The following is a 17,220-nucleotide window of genomic DNA, read 5'->3' as shown; positions in this document are numbered from 1 at the left end:
CATTTGCTAAGAGCATATTAACTGTATAAGATTGTGAAAGTGGCACCATTCATGATCCCATGTTAATTATTGCCACTTTGTATGCGAAGCCACCTCTGCAAAAATGTACTTCATGCATACAAAGAAGCAAATTTGAATTTTCTGAAGAATGTGGTGCATATAGAGATAGCCTAACTACATTCAGAATTCTGGTTTAAAGTAGAATTAAACTGCATAGCACAGAAAAATGTGGAATTGTACACACAATACCTTTAGTACAGGCACATATTTTATTAGCTTTATACAAGTATGTGCTTCATTCAATGTCATGATTATCAGAATATTCAATTTTTAAACTCCAAAGTTATATATTTTTCCTAATCATGCAAGGGAAGTGGGCATTACAGACAAGGCCAGTATTCATTATTCATGTCTAAAAATAGGATTTTGCCCAGTGACGGTGAAAAAACTGCAATAAATGTACAGGACAGGATGATATCCGAGTTGAAGGGGAATTTGGCATCTGTTAACTGCACTTGTCCTTCTAGGCTATAATTTTCTTGGTTTGGGCATTGTTGTAAAGGAGGCTTTGGAAGGTTTTGGCACTGCATCATGTTAATGCCATATATCAGATGGCAAGGGTGTGAATGTATAAGATGATGTATGATTAATGCCAGCCAAGAAGATTGCTTTGTCTAAGAAGATATAGAGTTTCTTGAATGTTGTTGAACTTATTCAAGGCTAGCTGGGTAGTATTCTATCATAACCATGGTGGGTGGTGGAATAACTGTGAGAAGAGGTGAATTGTTCACCCCAGAATATACACCCCTGATGTCTCGCTCCTGTACTTAAGAGAACAGTCCAATTACCTTTCTATTCAATGGTGATCCCTCATATTGTTGACATCGTGGGGCATTTTCAACGATAATGCAATTGAGTGTTAATCAAATTTGGTAAGACCTGCTTTTGTTGAAGATAGTTATTGCCTGGTACTCTTGTAGCTTGTGGTGTTTTAGATTTCTTGTTCACGATATTAGACAATTATAAATGTTTTTGATGAAATATAAAAGAAAATAGTGAAAGTGTAAGAGTGTGGATAATTGTGAATTCCTTATATTTAGGCAACATGGAGACTCAGAATGCATACGAAAAGGAGATCATGGGAGAATAAGATTGCAAAGGAAGAGAGGTCAGAGGAAAAGAGAATTAAAGATGGAGATGGGTAAGGGGAAGGTTGTGGAGAAAGGTTGTGGGGAAGCGATCATGGGTATTTGAAATACTGTGGTGTGCTTGGAAGGAGTTGTACGGAGAATTGTTAAATATGAGACAATTGATTTATCAGACCTAGAAATGGTGGTGGAAGATGAAGCTGACAGCTCCTACATCCCTATAACTGAGGGTGAGGATTACATTTAAATCATTGTCCAAACTTGAGCCATGTTGCCTCATTTTGAAAATCCCAACTATTGTGCCCCCTCTACACATTGGTTTAATTGTCTTACACATAACTTTCAAAGTTAATAGCGAAACCTCCACATACGTGGGCTTTGACACTGGATTTCACATTTACTCAAACTATAATTCCACTTTCCAATTTAATGTTGTTAAATTATTCCCTGGATTTCTAGGTATTTGAAATCAATCCTTTGCACCAGTTATGGTTTAGGAATTGAGTACTTGTGAATACTCTGTATCTTTTGTCCAATTAGATATGGACAAATGCAGAAAATGGGACTAGCTTAGGTGGGGCACCTTGGTCAGCATGGACAAGTTGGGCTGAAGGGCCTGTTTCCTTGCTGTCTGACTCTATGACTGTGCAAATACAATAACTTGTTTGCATTGGTGCCTAGGATTGTGAACTTTCACAAAACGTTACCTGTTTTATCTCCGCAGTCATGTCTGAATGTAGCTGAAATGAGTGTCAGCCTTAACCCTATCACTAAATCTAGCACATCTGAGAGTGGTGCCCACACCATATAGGTTTTATGTTAGTTGGAATAGAACTGCCATCTGGAGTAAATTGATGACATAAACCTTTGGAACAAACAGTACCTCTCCTTATTTTTATAAGCTTGGAATACCAACAATGTGAAGTGGTTTCTTAGTTGATATAAAATAATATGAATTGGAAATCAGGATTTCCAAGTTGGTATTGGTATTGATTTATTATTGTCATGTACACTGAAATACAGTGAAAAGCTTTTATTTGCATACTACCCAATTAAATCAGATAATACTGTCCATGAATATAATCAAGCCAGCAGGTAGAGCAAAGAAAAAATACCAGAGTACAAAATATAGTTTTCAGCAGTGTAACAATAAAGATCCAGACAAAAAGTCCAATGTCTGCAATGAGGTAGGGTGGAAGATTCGGACCGCACCCTAGCTTATGGGAGAATCATTGGCTGCTTTCCTGAGGTAGCGTGAAGTATGGATGAAGTCAATGATGGGGAGTTTAGTCTGTGTGATGGACTGGGCGACATGTACAACTCTCTGTAATTTATTATGGACAAGGGAAGACCGGTTCCCAAACCAAAGTGTGATGCAACCCAACAGTATGCTTTCTATGTTGCATCTGTAGAAGTTGGTAAAAGTTATTAAAGTCATGCCAAATTTCCTTACACTCCTAAGGAAGTAGAGGAGTCAGTGTGCTGCTTTGGCATAGCTGCAATGTAGTTGGTCCAAACTAAATCATTGGTAATATTTACACCCAGGAACATAGCTCTAAACCATTTCCATTTCTGCACCATTGATGCTGATTGGGACATGTACTCCACTAGGCTTTCTGAAGTCAATAACTATCTCTTTTGTCTTGGTGACTTTGAGGGAGAGGTTGTTGTCCGGAGAGGATAGTCAGGTGATTCCAGGTATTTGAAAAGTAGAAATGTTACAGATTATCAAAATCTGAAATAAAGGAATAAAATGAGAAGGTACACAGTATCCGTAGTGAGAGGGGCAGAGTAAATATATCGTCAAAAACTTTATGAGAACTGGAAGAGTGAGAATGCAAGTAGATTGTAATTAGTAGAGAGATTTGAGAAATTGTCAGTGACACTTTGGAGACCAAACTGGAAAGAGTGCAGAGAAGATTTAAGATATTGCCACAACTTGAGGGCCTGAGTTAATGGGAAAGGTTGGCAGGCTAGGACTTTATTTGGAGAGCAGGATGCTGAGGGAGCATCTAATAATAATAATAATAATAATAATAATAATAATAATAATAATAATAATACGTTATTCGTCCCACAACGGGGGAATTTACAGCAGCAAAGTGGATAACAAAAATAGATAAGCAGATGTTCTTCAGATGTTGGGACTACTCAGCAGAGCAGTAAAACAGTTAATGTTATAGTTGAGTAACCTTATATCAAAACTCCGAGATCCCCATCAGTGCTTTTCCTTGAGATTATTTTTGTCGGGATCATGAAGAAGGGTAAAAATATCGAGGAAGGTCTGGATTGAACTGGGGTGTTCTGCAATGTGGTCACCTAAAATATGTTTGCTTTTCCCAATGTAGATGAGACAATATTGTGAGCATCAAATGCAGTACTTGATTGGAACAAAATTAAATTAAATTGCTGCTTCACTTGGATGGGCTTTCTGGGTTCTTGAATGGTAGGAAGGGAAAAGGTAAAAGGCAAGTACAGTACAGTGTTAATTCTTCTGTGAAAATGGGAGTGAGAAAGGAAGTGTTTGGTAGAATGAAAGAGCAGACCATTGTGCAGAGAGGGAATGGTTTCTTTTGAATGCTGAAGGGGGATGAGGGAGGGGAAGAGAGAAAGATGTAAGTGATAATCCAATTTCACTGAACCTGGTAGAAATTACAGAGGATGGTAGAGTCGAAGCTGAGAATGAGAGGAACCCTGCCCTTTCTGTGGCTGGGAGGAGAGCAGTGAGCAGAAGAGCAAGAAGTGAATGCAGCGAATTGTCAATGCTGTCCAGGCCATCACACGAACCAACCATTGACTCCATTTATGCCTTAAGATATCTCGGCAAGGCCAGTAGCATAATCAAGGATGCGTTGCATCCTGGCCATTCCCTTTTCTCCAATCTACCATTGGGAAAAAGGTATAAACGTGTGAAAACACACACCTTCAGATTCAGGGACAGTTTCTTCCCAGCTGTTCTTAGGCAATTGAACCATCCTACCGCAACTAGAGAGCAGTCCTGAACGACTATTTACCTCATTGGGGACCCTCAGACTATCCTTGAACGGACTTTACTGGCTTTATTTTGCACTAAACGTTATTCCCTTATCATGTATGTACACCTCGAATGGCTCGATTTTAATCATGTATTGTCTTTCCACTGGCACGCAACAAAAACCTCTTCACTGTGCCTCGGCAATAAACTGAACTAAACTGAAGTAGGTCACGGCTCAGTCCTGCCGACGATGTAGAAGGGCGATTGGGTTTCCCTCTCCATCGATGCTGTCTTACCTGTTGAATATTCCCATATTAAAAAAAAATGATTTCTGGAACCTACCTCCCCATGAAGAACACAACCCCTTTCTCACGGAGAGCCAGAGAATGAAGTCCGGAAGCACTTCGTCGCCCAGGCTTGCATTTAACAATATAATGAGGTTCATCCCACGCCAATCACTCCCTCCCACCCCGCTCTATTTACAATAATGACGATCTTAAGCTACTACATTCGCCTTTTTCCCCTTAGTTCGTTTGCTTTATTTTCAGATTTTTAAAAAAGTAATACGTCTAAACATTGAGGTTGGGGAGAGGGAGTTGAGATCGTGGGATTGTGCGTTGGAAGTTACCTACGATGCATGTTACACCAAAAGTTTTATTTTAAGCAGAAATGGTTAAACGGTTAAATAAGATGCAGTGTAACCACCATAAGAGATAGCTAAGTAGCTGGGATGCTTTCATAGGGCCACGGGTTAGAATCCACAGAAAGCTGTGTCGTGGGCCGATTGTTGAGGGAAGGACGAATTTGGGCTCTTTGAGAGCCATTGTGTGCTCACAGAACCAGGTTAATCACAACTGAAGCTCGGGTTTCAGTTTGTAGTGATGTCCTGTTGCCTGGAAGCAACCCGCGTTTCTTTTTTTAGTTCAACATTGTTTTTGAACAGCTTTCTTTACTGAAAATAAGTGATTTAGTTAAATAATGATTGCATTTAGATCTTAGCTTAGCAATACCTTTACAGTAGATGGTGGGTCTTGTGTTTTGCCCTTAACGTTAATTAAAAGGAAAATGGCAGACGAACGTATGCCCTAAGCATAAAGAAAATTAAATTCAATTGAGTTTCAAAATCACAATTAGTCAAGTAAAGCTCTATATTGAAAAAGGCTAGATTTGTTCATATGCGTGTGATTTTGTTTTAATGAGGCTAATATATCTCTTCCCCTTTGACGCTGATTGACCCGCTGAGTGCTTCAAGCATTCTTCGTTAATATGGGAAACGACACATTGAAATTACCATGAAACATGTTGTATTAGAGATGACCATTAGATGGCGGTCTAATCCACATAGTTCTTTATATAATATGGACAATTCTGCCAGCATTCTGCCTCAAATGCAAGGAAGCATTTATTTTGTTTTAGTAAATGTGTTCCAACAGATTTTAAACAAGCATGTGTCCAACTCGATTTTAATTTTACATTGTTAGAAAGCCTGTTTCTATCGTGCGCATGTGTTCCCGGTTATTTGCCTTGAGTTGTTTTAACTGCAATGGTATGACAAGACGGAATTGTTGTCTTTTAAAAAGAAAGCGCAGATATTTCGAAACCAGTGTTCCAACGAGTTATAACCATTTGCTCTTGGTCTTGACTTGGTCACCTGCTCTTGACTTAAAGTAATGAATGCGGTCGGCATAAATGTATATTTCCCCCAAACCACTGCAAATGAACCACAGAGCAGATAGCTTTCGTAAGTTAAGGAAAACTTTGACTGGTCTAAGAAACGCATTACAGAAATCTGGTATTTCATTTAATTATTTTTACGTCTCAACGATAATTCCGATTATGCCCAAGTCGTCGTTAACAGTATTATTAAAACGTTATTGAGAATATAAAGCAGGAGCAAAATATTAAATGAAGATCAGACCCTACTTGTGCAAACATACACTTGTAATCATTTTGACTCTTGCCGTTCTGCAATTATGCAATTCGGTCTTTTGAAATCGGGAAAATGAAATTGGTGTAATACGGGGGCGACTGGAGAACATGTGTGTTTATTATGTGTGCGTGTTCGCGTACGATTACATTACCAGTTTAAATGAGTAATAGGTGGTCTGGAATTGTAAATTTACTTTTTTACCATGTAAATTGTAATGCTATACTGTATAGAAATCAGTTATGAATTATAACTTTATATATGGATACCTTAACTATCAAGATTAAAAACTGTGGTATTATGGCACCCAATTAAAAAATCTCGTGGCTTTAATCGAAGACCAGCCGCCAGAAAAACATCAGCTCCAGATCCTGCAGTTGTCGATTTATATTTTTTAAATGTTAGCTGACAAGCAGCGTGGCAGGGACTTACGGTCTGGTTTCCAAGAAAGGCACAAAATGCAAACGGCCCGAAGTGAAAGGTGCCTTTGTTTTTAGATATCGAACTGCGATGTTATTTACAAACAATCGCTGCACAATGGGTCAGTAGTTTTGTATTTTGACTCGTATGTTGTTTTGTGTTTAAGAAACTCTGAGCATGCTGTTAAACGAGTTGGACGAGTTAGGGTGTTACTAATGGCTGGCTGCACTATCCAATGGAACAGTTCCATCTAGTGCGTAATGGCACAATTAAGGATTTAACCAAGACTTTGCTGTGTCTCAGCCACAGTCTGCCAGATTCCCTGCAGCACAAGCAGCCATGTCTACATAGATTACTCTTATCCCCACCCCTCCCCTCCCCACGCACACACGCACGCACATACATACAGACATACACTCGCACAGAAACACAGAGGCGACAAGCCCACCCTCCGCTCCCAGGGCTATGACAGCAATATTCGATCGCAAGGTTTCCAGCGTCCGGACAGATCAGCAGGGCACTCTCCAGCACAGCATGCACCACCCATCGCAGGAATCGCCGACTCTCCCCGAGTCCACGGCCACCGACACGGGTTACTACAGCTCTGGCGCTTCTCACCACGGCTACTGCTCGCCTTCGTCTTACGGCAAAGTTCTCAATCCGTACCAGTACCAGTACCACGGGGGGAGCGGCGCGGCCGCCGGTTATCCCGCCAAAGCCTACCACGACTACAGCTACCCCGGCCATTACCACCAGTACGGCGCGTACAGCCGGGCTCCGCCGACATGCAACCAGGCAGGTAAGGAGCCATTTTTTCACAGTTAACCCCCCCGACACCACCAATCCCTCCGGCGCTTCTGCTTGGCCGGGCAGCCGCAGAATTGCTCCTCCACTGTCAGTAATAGCTGCCTCCGCCACCTCTTCTGGGGACTCCGACAAAGTCGGCGGATCCAGAGACCCGATCCAGCGCCAGCTTCGTAAATGCGATTCCCTGCGGGATTTTCACACTGGAGTTAAAGCGAAGGTTGAAGCTGACCTGTCGAAATTCCTGGCGGTTGGAAGATAGAGAAATGTAGGCAATTTACGGCACAAACATAAATTATCACACGTCCTTAATTCCACACTTGTTCGACTTCAGCGAGGTGAAAGTGTCGATGTTTCCATTAAATGGGTAGATTGTTGTATTTTTCCTGGCGGGAGATTCTTGCAGGGAAACATCAGCTCCGGGTTTTTTTTAACCAGAAGCACGGGCAAAAAACCCACCAGAATCCCTCTATGCGTGTCTAGGGTGTAACTTGTGATTTCAGGGTGTTTCCTTCGTGCGTTTTTAACCGAACCGGGACTAACAGATATCTTGAAGCGCATTCGTTGAGTCGCGGAGCAAAGCACGCATTTTATTTCCCGGTGCACTATCTCCATTTTATCTCCCATTCCCTCTCCTGAACTTATTCTGCCGTCGGGCTGGTGAGTACGTTTCGTTCAAATTTTAAAGACTAAAGCTTTGGGGCGGGGGGGATTATTTTGGATTTCAGAGAAAGAAATTGTCGAGCCCGAGGTCAGGATGGTAAATGGAAAACCGAAAAAGGTCCGCAAACCCCGCACCATCTACTCCAGTTTCCAGCTCGCTGCTTTACAGAGGCGCTTCCAAAAAACCCAGTATCTGGCGCTGCCCGAGAGAGCCGAGCTGGCGGCATCCATGGGGCTCACTCAGACCCAGGTAAGGACAGCTAGTAGCCCAGCAGCGGCTGTTGGGACTCCTGTGTCACACACACACACACACACCCAGCGGGAATAGAAAGCCGCTGGGGAAACGCGCCGGGTTAGAGCCGGTGGTATTCGCGCTGTGTCAACGAGAATATAGAAATGTCAGATTAAACAAGGAGCTGATCCTATCCACGCAATGCCAAGTATAAATCTTCGCAAGGCAGACTCGCTTTCTGCAGTTGATCTGGTTGTCCTTTCCCCCACCGACTTAATGCCGCAGACATACAAACAAAATTCAAATATTTATTTTTGTATGTATGGTCTACTGTCCACGCGGCTCGCCTCCCCTCACACTTGGGCACCAGTGCTCTCCACAGCCTGGAACACCAGCCATCTCTCCCCGCCTCCGTCCGTGTGGCGAGGGTGTGATAATTCCCTCCTGTACTTCCAGCTCGATCGAACCTTAAAGAATCTTTCAAATTAAACAAAATTATAATTTCGGTTATCATATTCTTCATTTCTTCAGAAGTGGCTTGGAAACCATATTGCACATTATGAACGCGATGCCGTATTTATAAAAGAACTTCTGAACATAAAGTTAAAATCTATTCGGCGTCCTAGTGATTAGGTGAGGGAGGGCTTCGTTTACACAAACATGGAGAGGCTGTGGGAAAATGTACTTGGGTATTTTTTTCAAATATAACTTTATACCTACCATAGGTCTGTCTCGGTATTTTTCTTTTTTTTTTAAACTGCTGCTTATAATAAAAAAACTGCCACGAATTCAGCTCGGGAGCGCACTGGTGTGATTGGACCACAATTATACCGTTTGTAGATGAAGCTGGTTTACTTTATATCAAAATAAGCATTCGGGCATTGAAGTAGCTAAGGGAGATAGATTGTGGTGGTTACACGCTTGTGTAAAATAACGTTTTTTTGTTGCCTTGCTATAAAACACCTAAAGAGATGTTATCTTTCATATTTGGTTACAATGTGAAGCGACAACTAAAGGCATCCCGGAACAATGTAATTGCGGCAGTATAGCCCCGTCATTCTGCTTAATTTACCCGTATTTTGTGATCAATTAATTAATCAGTTATACGATTTGCTTTTGACAGGTTAAAATATGGTTCCAGAACCGAAGATCAAAAATCAAGAAGATCATTAAAAGTGGAGAGATCCCTCCAGAGCACAGCCCCAGTTCAAGTGACCCCATGGCCTGCAATTCTCCTCAGTCCCCTGCTGTTTGGGAGAGTCATGGCCCCTCCAGAGTTGTCCACACTCATCAACCCCCCAGCCACAACCTGTCTCCCGCAGGCTACCTGGAAAACGCCGGTTCCTGGTACTCAAATCCCAATTCCATTAATTCCCACCTGCAGTCTACAAGCTCACTACATCATCCACTAGCTTTAGGATCTGGGACTATTTATTAATCTGAAACGCATTCCAAAGCGGATTGATTATTACCGGCCAACAGTGGAAGTATGCAAAGAAATGCACATTTTTATTCACTCGGAATCCAGAGAAACCAAACTCTCCGCTTGTGACATTTCTGACACTGTCCATTTGTTCGGTGAATTTTGGTTCGCTACATTTCAAAGAGGAAAAATTGGCTATTTTCCCAATGGATTTCAGGGCCAAGAAGGATACTGTCAAAGGTGACTTTCAATCGTAGGCTTATGAACCCCTGTCCTTACTGGACTTTTCAGTGGCATCTTTCTCTGTACATACGTGTAGATAGTTGGATTAAACTGTATATTCTGTTTAAATAAAATTATTGACCCTTCAGACAAATTGTTGTTGGAAGCTTATTACATACAAATTGTGTGGTCAAACTGAATTATGTAATTAACAAACACTTAAACGTTAAAAAGTGATGAGTAATCATTGCTATGGCGACTCAAAGGCCTAGCCAAGTTGTTTACTGGAAACTAAAGGTAGAGTTACATATTTTTATGCATCCACTGCGTTTGTTTTTAAGTGACTAAATCTCAAGACAAAATCACAATTGATTAAAAAAAATACTGTCTATAACTTGAAGTGGCCATCACAGGATCCACGTTGAAATAAGTGAATTCTACGTTTTTTAGATATTTTCCGTTCTTATTTTTAAAGTAGAATGAATCCCACCCCTTGGCTATGACTTCAACTTTTTAAAAAATAGACATTTCCTTATTTGCTCGCTTTATTTTGCCTAAAAAACACCAAATCGTTATCAATTTGGGTATCCATTTAACTTACTGATCCTATCACTACCTTGACCTAGAAATGTATTAAAATGGATAAAAGCACCACAGAATTGAATGAAGGATGTCGTCAGAAATCTTGTTGCATATAAACAAATTGAACACATGCGTACAATTAGAATGAAGAAAACTAAAATAAAATGTATCGGACTAATCATAATCTCCAATGTTAAATAACCATGCTGATTTTCGTGCTTAAATTTAAGATTAGGTTAAAGATAAGCGTGGTCTTCTTTAAACTTTTATGATTTGGTCAGACAAGCAATCAAACAATCTGGAAATACATTATCCCAGGTGTAAGTGGATATGATAAATATTTCGTAGGAGTATGGCGATTTCTAACTAGATTTATGTCCGTCAAAACACAGATAATGTTTCCATCGCAACCTTCTAATAGCGAAAGACCAATACATCAAAAAATAAGTTGCTACTGGTTCAGTATCCTAGTATGATCATAAATAATGTATTTTCATGTCTTCATTTTAGTCAGCGCCTTCACAAGATTGTCCCGATTGCGCCGTGTTAACTCGATAACATGTCTCCAGAACCAATTTCGACAAAAACCTGATTTTAAACTCCCATAGCATTGAGCTGGCGTGATAAGTATTCGTTTACATTGCTGATGATCTTTGATTATATTAAAATGGAATTAGAAGTTCATTGAATGCAGCTTTTGTTCTTAGTTCGTACTTAGTTCACTTGAAGAAACCATGCGGTTATTAGTTACGTATCGAGTGTAAGTTAATTTAATTTAAGTAACGGCCCACTGGTACATCAGATCGGCTCAATGATGACGTGGGAACAACTATACAGGGTCAACTCACAGATGCAGTGAAATTTTATGTCATAAAATTGATGGCCGCTGACTTTTTTATTACCAGGCCGACACTTAACAGCGAAGTCCGCTCAGATGCTTTGCACAAGAGAAGCGCTGACTACTTGTTGTTGCTAACATAATTAAAGCAAGACGTATGGTTAGGAATCAGTACAAATATAAAGAATTCAAAAAGATTCTGAAGAAGGGTCGCGACCCAAAACGTCACCTACTCCTTTTCTCAGGAGATGATGCCTGACCCGCTGATTTACTCCAGCGTTTTGTGTATATCTTCGATATAAACAATGTATTACTATTATAATTTATCCATTACTGCTCGGTTTCAACGGAGAGCTGGGATTTGTTGGCGGCGGGGCGAACTTGGTGAGACCTTTATAAATTTTGAGCGGTTAGAGAAAATTTGTATTTGTAGAAAAATTGTATTTTGAGAGAAAAACTACGCGCCCTCAATGGAGCTTGGGGTGAGTGAATATTTAAATGCTATTGCGTGGATGTATAACATAACATGATTAACTGCCCTAACCTCGACCAAAGGCGATAGATGTGAAATATCAGTATTTTGCATGAGATCTCCGCCTATTAGTAGATATATAAGTGAATTGCACCATGAATCAATAACATTAGGTCCACCTGAACTTACATTTATTGGATTGCATTTTCATTGCAGAAATGAAAGTCAATCATGAGTCTCCAACCGAATCTATATTAAGACGCAGCACATATGTTTTAATTAGGGATTTATATTTCTCAGTGAAGACAATATTATATCGAAGTTTTCAAGTTCGGTTTGCAAGCATGGATATCTGCTATTCTGTGAGGCGTTGAGGGAAAAGGTTGAAAGGCGCCTTCGGTGCCTTAAGGCAGTGGTATTTTAGGTAGGATGCGCTCTTGCCGCTGGAATAGGGATGCGTTCGTTTTTCTGGTAGCCGAACTCTCCTGGGGACTGGCTAGCAGACTTCCCGCAGACTCTCTTTCTCTTTGTATTGCCCACAATTAGCAGCTTTGAGTGGCAGAGAGGAGCCGAGAGGGCGGTAGTTGAGATCACAGAGAGCCGCATTCCTGTGGGTGTAGACCGGCTCCAGCGCAGTGCTGCTCCCAGCCGCAGCCCGACTCAACCGACACACGTCTGATTCTTCAGAAAAAGAATCTAAAAATAATAAATCTAACTATTCCTGGGCGCGGAACCTTAACTATATATATGCGTGCGTATATAATCATATTTAAAAGAGAAATACGCACACATAAATGCACACGTATACGCAGACATACAAGTATTGTCTGAACGTATCTATTGTAGACACTCTCGCCCGACATCCATAGATACTCAAACAAGGCACCTGTGCAAGCGAGAGACACACGCCTTTCATCAAAGGGATATATAAATGACCAGGATTAGCTGCATTTCGTCGGAAACCCACAGGACCGAATATGATGGACAAAATAAACACAAACACATACAAAAGCGTTTCGCACTTTTAGTCGTGTTGGACTAATTATTTACTCAAATCATATATTCTTAAAGGATGAGCTGCAAGCATTTACCGCCAATAAAAACGAGTCCGTTTTGTTCATTGTAATTATAATCGGTAAACGCGGTACGGCAACCTTCACTTTCCATTGATGCAGTTTTAAAATGGTAACGTATCTAGGCAAACAAAATGGTAAAACGTGATGTGGGAACATGAGTACAGACGTTGGCGTCTGTGGTTCGCGATTATGGACCCCGGCTTCTGCGTCGTTCGAGTTACTGGGATTTGTGATCGAATTAACTCGTGTTCTACTGCTACATTGTAGATGAGGAAAAATGAGTAACATCCAGTCTGTTGATGTTATTCTATCCGTCTAGCAATCGAAGCATTAAATGCTGTCAAATCACAACCCCTTTTAATTGTTAAGCTGCATGTCCAACGACAAGCTTGGCTTGCTGTAATTTGATACGACATGCAACGGCACTGTTTAAAGCTTGTTGACTGTAGGATTTAAGTATCTAAGAATTATGGAATTGTGCACGTTTTACAGCATGAAATTAAGCCCCGTCTAATTAACTACAGCGGGTACTAAGTAGTCACAATCCACCCTACGTCATGTTTAATATCTCTTAATTGTTTACGAGGTGTGAAGGAGGTGGGGCAGGTATTTTAGCGTGGGCCTGTTTCAAGTGTACTCCGCATTGTTGCGGAATAAACAGAAATCTCAGAAACGTTAACGCTTTATCTACAACCGTTTTGAAACCAAGCTTCGCCTCAAAATCGTTCCCTTTAATCGATCGTGCATTCTAACCTAAAAAATAGTTGAAGCAAATACATTTCCCTGCACCCATTCAAATGTTTCAAAATAGCGACAGCGAAAGGGCCTAGGCAGAAAAATGCGCGCGTGTATGTATATGTGTGCGTGTGTGTGTGTATATACGTGTGCGGTGTGTGTGTGTGTGTGCGTGCGCTGTATGTGTGCGTCCGTGCGTGTGGGAGTGAGTGTGTGTGTGTGTGTGAGAGAGAGAGAGAGAGAGGGGGGGGGGGAGTTGGGGTGGGTAGGTTAAATTATGAAAATCATCACACGTGGTACAAAGAACCACCGGATTACTTATGGGGAAAATGCCCTTGGTTCACTTTTACTGTTCATAGTGTATTTGCATCGACATTCCGTGGTGACCTCCCTAATCAGTATGTTGATGCTCGGGAATCTTTAATTTGCTGGACTGGAAAAAAAAATGCTTGCTTAACAGTATGAATTATTTGTGTGCGGTATTTCTGAAAAATGAGACAACGAGTTGAAAGTATTGAGGAATGTATCGTTCATATTGAGACCCCCCCCCCCCCCCCCGGCTGTACAATGCATAAATACAGTACAGCGTTGCGCAAATCATCACAGTTATAAATAAAAAATGCATTCTATGTGGAAGTCAATGACCGGAGATAAAACTGGAAGCTAGTTTCCAACTTTCAAAACATCCTGACACTAGGCCAGTACATAAATATCAATGCGCGGCAGTATTCGCCTTGTCCAGCTAACAAGGGCTCGATGTTGAGAATTGTTATTTTGTGAGACACGGCGCCGCATCTGTCCTCAAGATGAGTAAGAGACATACTTCAGCTTTCAGAACGCTCGCCGACTCTGCCGTGGAAAGACTGCAGGATATATTGTTTGAATTTTAACTACACGAAATAAGCTTACTCTGTTATCTTTACAAATATGTCGATCGGATCCGGGAACTAACTGCTTACATTTTTTTTAAACCCCCATCGCATACGCTTTCACATGTAAACATGAGTAAGAAAGCGATGCGCTTTGTTATAACATTGCAAATATTATTAATTGAAACATATGCAAGTTTTGTTTAGAGGGTCGCTTTGATTAGTGACTCTGACTTGCTCCGACACAGTTAACTCACACGTGCTCTCGTGAATTGCTGCTTTTGAGATGTCCCTTTCATTCACTTTTTTCCCGTTTTTGTGCTGCAATTTCACCCGCTGAGAACATGTCCGATTAACATTGTGAGTTTCCCACTCAACAGCCATCTGTTCTGTGAAATAACGGAGAAAATAGCCGGACTGGACAGTTACAGCGATGTAATAACTCGTAGTAATTATCCCCCAGTCTCGATTAAGATGTTATTATCATAATCTGGACATTTACAATTGCCTACAATTTGCAAAGATGCGCCTCTTCTTGATTACGGCAGTTTTATCAACCTAGCCATCCCCAAAATACTGACAGTAATAACAGCTAATTTTGCTGGCAATATAAGAAGTGGCGGGGTGTGCAAACAATTTCACACCTGGATATGCTCACTCAACCGATGTAACTAAAGCTTCTGTTCAGTTTTACAGCACAAGGATTGGAATCGTCACGTAAACACTGTTGGCTAACAATGTCCCCCCATGCAAGGTTGGAAGGGTGTGCCCGTGGAACAGACATACCTGGCAGGTGTGAAACTAGCTCTGTACGTACAATTATGTATAGTTATGTTAAGAAATTTTATGACATGATCGGTGTATAAAGGTAAGCGTGTTTATGCCTGAGGAAAAGGGAAAGTGTTTTGCGGTTTTGTGAATGATTCGGGACTTCGATCACTCGTGGATATATATTTCCTCCGGACAACAGGACTAATTGTGGCTGGTTTGATGGATGAAGTGCGTTGAATCATTTAGTCAAAGGATGAGCTCAATGAGGAATGTTTAATGGAATATATATTCGGTCGTGCTCCGTTATGCCGCAGGCACTTTAATTGAATATATTGCTCCACATACAATCTTGGCAAGGGAATCATTGTGAGCCGATGTCTTCAGCAATCCATCTCCTTTCTTCCTATCTCCTCATACATCTATCTGTCTGACTCTCTCACCGTTTGTGTGTGTGTGTGTATGTGTGTGTGTGTGTGTGTGTGTGTCGCGCGCGCGTCCGTCAATAAATAAATCTATCTATCTATCTATCTATCTATCTATCTATCTATCTATCTATCTATCTATCTATCTATCTATCTATCTATCTATCTATCTATCTATCTATCTATCTATCTATCTATCTATCTATCTGTCTGTCTGTCTGTCTGTCTACCAGTCTATCTGTCTATCTGTCTATCTACCTATCGATCTATCTTTTTTGCATGTCTGCTGAGTTGTGAGATAACCATGTAATGATTATACAACCATTAATCATGTAATGATATACAACCATTATAAAAACTGAGATATTGCAATAATTTGGTAACGTAGGCCAAGAGAGCATTATGTAAAACTTACTGCAGATCTTATAAAAACTACTTTTTATTTCGAGAAAACTATATTTAATGCATTAATTATGTTGTAATGTCCAGTTAATGTTATTACAATAGAACATCTTTTCAACTACATGCAAGACGTGCTAATTATTTCCTAACATTCCCAAGCACAATTAATATTTTGTTTTACTTTACGAAACAGTGCTGTGTTGTGTCATTGTGGGTATGGCGACAGGAGAACCAACAAGCCATATTCATGAAAACAGTAAAACCTTACTTTCGAGAAGACGAAGCTAAAGAGTTAAACCATACTTTCCGTTTCGACCAACGTTGGCCGAAGGCAGCTCATTTCCTTCAGTCAGTTCACCTCAAATGATGTGATGTTTCCACTTCCAGCCAAGGTTGTGCGGCATTTTAAAGGGATTCTCTTTGTATGTGTGTGTGTATGTGTGTGTGTGTGTGTGTGTGTGTGTGTGTGTGTGAGAGAGAGAGAGAGAGAGAGAGAGAGTGAGTGTGTGTGTGTGTACATTTCATACTTCACTCCCTAGAGCAGCAAGTTATGATCTATGGCCAGTCCACATGCGGGATTTCAGGCGCTGTTGCGCGTTTGCTTGGCCTACCATTCCCACTCTTCTGTCAAGCGGAAATGCAACTTCAGCCCGGAAAAAAAAGGAAAATTGACTCCAAATTCTCAGATGCAATTTTTATATAGAGAAGCCGACACGCTAGAGGAGATGGGATGTACGAGCTTATGAGTTGGTTCACTGCATTCCTTCAAACATTAACAAAACAAGCAGCTTCCCGCAGCCGGAGGGGCGGATGTGATCGGACAAGCACATGAGAATTTGCACCTCCGCTTAATGTTAAACTTTATCTCCCATTTTTAACTAAAAAGAGAAGGGTTGTTTCCCAGTACTAGGCTGTTTGTACCTTGTGAGTTTCATTGCATCATTCAGATCCGAACAATATCACTTCAGAGGGATGAGGTGAACATATGTTGGGAAAAGTGTGTGATTCTCACCGTCCCCAAGAAGTTGACTTAGTACTCGGATCAAGAAGTATTCTGCGTGTTATCTTTTATTTCCGAATCGAGCGCATTTGCTGTGGGAATTAAGGACAGGAGTGGAACAAGCGAATGTTACATAACCGCTGCTTACTTCATTGACCCAGAGGAGCCGAAAGAAACATCTGCACCAATGAAGAGAGTAAAATGGCCCCCATCTGTTTTCCCTTCGCTGCTTCGTAAAAC

General features: G+C 41.0%; 1 protein-coding gene and 1 long non-coding RNA gene across 2 annotated transcripts in view; both read left to right on the top strand.

Annotated features, from left to right (window-relative positions):
• The first annotated feature begins 6,789 nt into the window (after positions 1-6,789).
• Positions 6,790-9,957, top strand: dlx5a (distal-less homeobox 5a). Its single transcript, XM_078429038.1, has 3 exons — positions 6,790-7,268; positions 8,002-8,186; positions 9,292-9,957. Exons 1-3 carry the CDS (start codon positions 6,935-6,937, stop codon positions 9,604-9,606), a joined length of 834 nt encoding a protein of 277 aa, XP_078285164.1. The 5' UTR covers positions 6,790-6,934; the 3' UTR covers positions 9,607-9,957.
• A 4,285-nt stretch (positions 9,958-14,242) lies between these two features.
• The window catches only part of LOC144606432 (uncharacterized), a 64,245-nt gene continuing 61,267 nt past the window's right edge, over positions 14,243-17,220 (top strand). Inside the window, exons 1-2 of the long non-coding RNA XR_013548947.1 lie at positions 14,243-14,326; positions 15,074-15,178. This is a non-coding gene — a long non-coding RNA (uncharacterized LOC144606432). The remainder of the gene's footprint in view (positions 14,327-15,073; positions 15,179-17,220) is intronic.

The sequence above is a fragment of the Rhinoraja longicauda genome, chromosome 2, assembly GCF_053455715.1.
Source record: "Rhinoraja longicauda isolate Sanriku21f chromosome 2, sRhiLon1.1, whole genome shotgun sequence".
NCBI classification, from domain to species: domain Eukaryota; kingdom Metazoa; phylum Chordata; class Chondrichthyes; order Rajiformes; family Arhynchobatidae; genus Rhinoraja; species Rhinoraja longicauda.
Note: the sequence above shows the minus strand (reverse complement) of the source record. Positions and strands in the feature narration are given on the sequence as shown.

What these genes read in the sequence shown, in the direction of transcription:
- dlx5a (XM_078429038.1), top strand. Translation starts at nt 6,935, where the DNA reads ATGACAGCAATATTCGATCGCAAGGTTTCCAGCGTCCGGACAGATCAG. An exon ending in GCCGACATGCAACCAGGCAG is followed by an intron (nt 7,269 to 8,001) that starts GTAAGGAGCCAT and finishes TTTGGATTTCAG; the next exon opens with AGAAAGAAATTGTCGAGCCC. An exon ending in TGGGGCTCACTCAGACCCAG is followed by an intron (nt 8,187 to 9,291) that starts GTAAGGACAGCT and finishes TGCTTTTGACAG; the next exon opens with GTTAAAATATGGTTCCAGAA.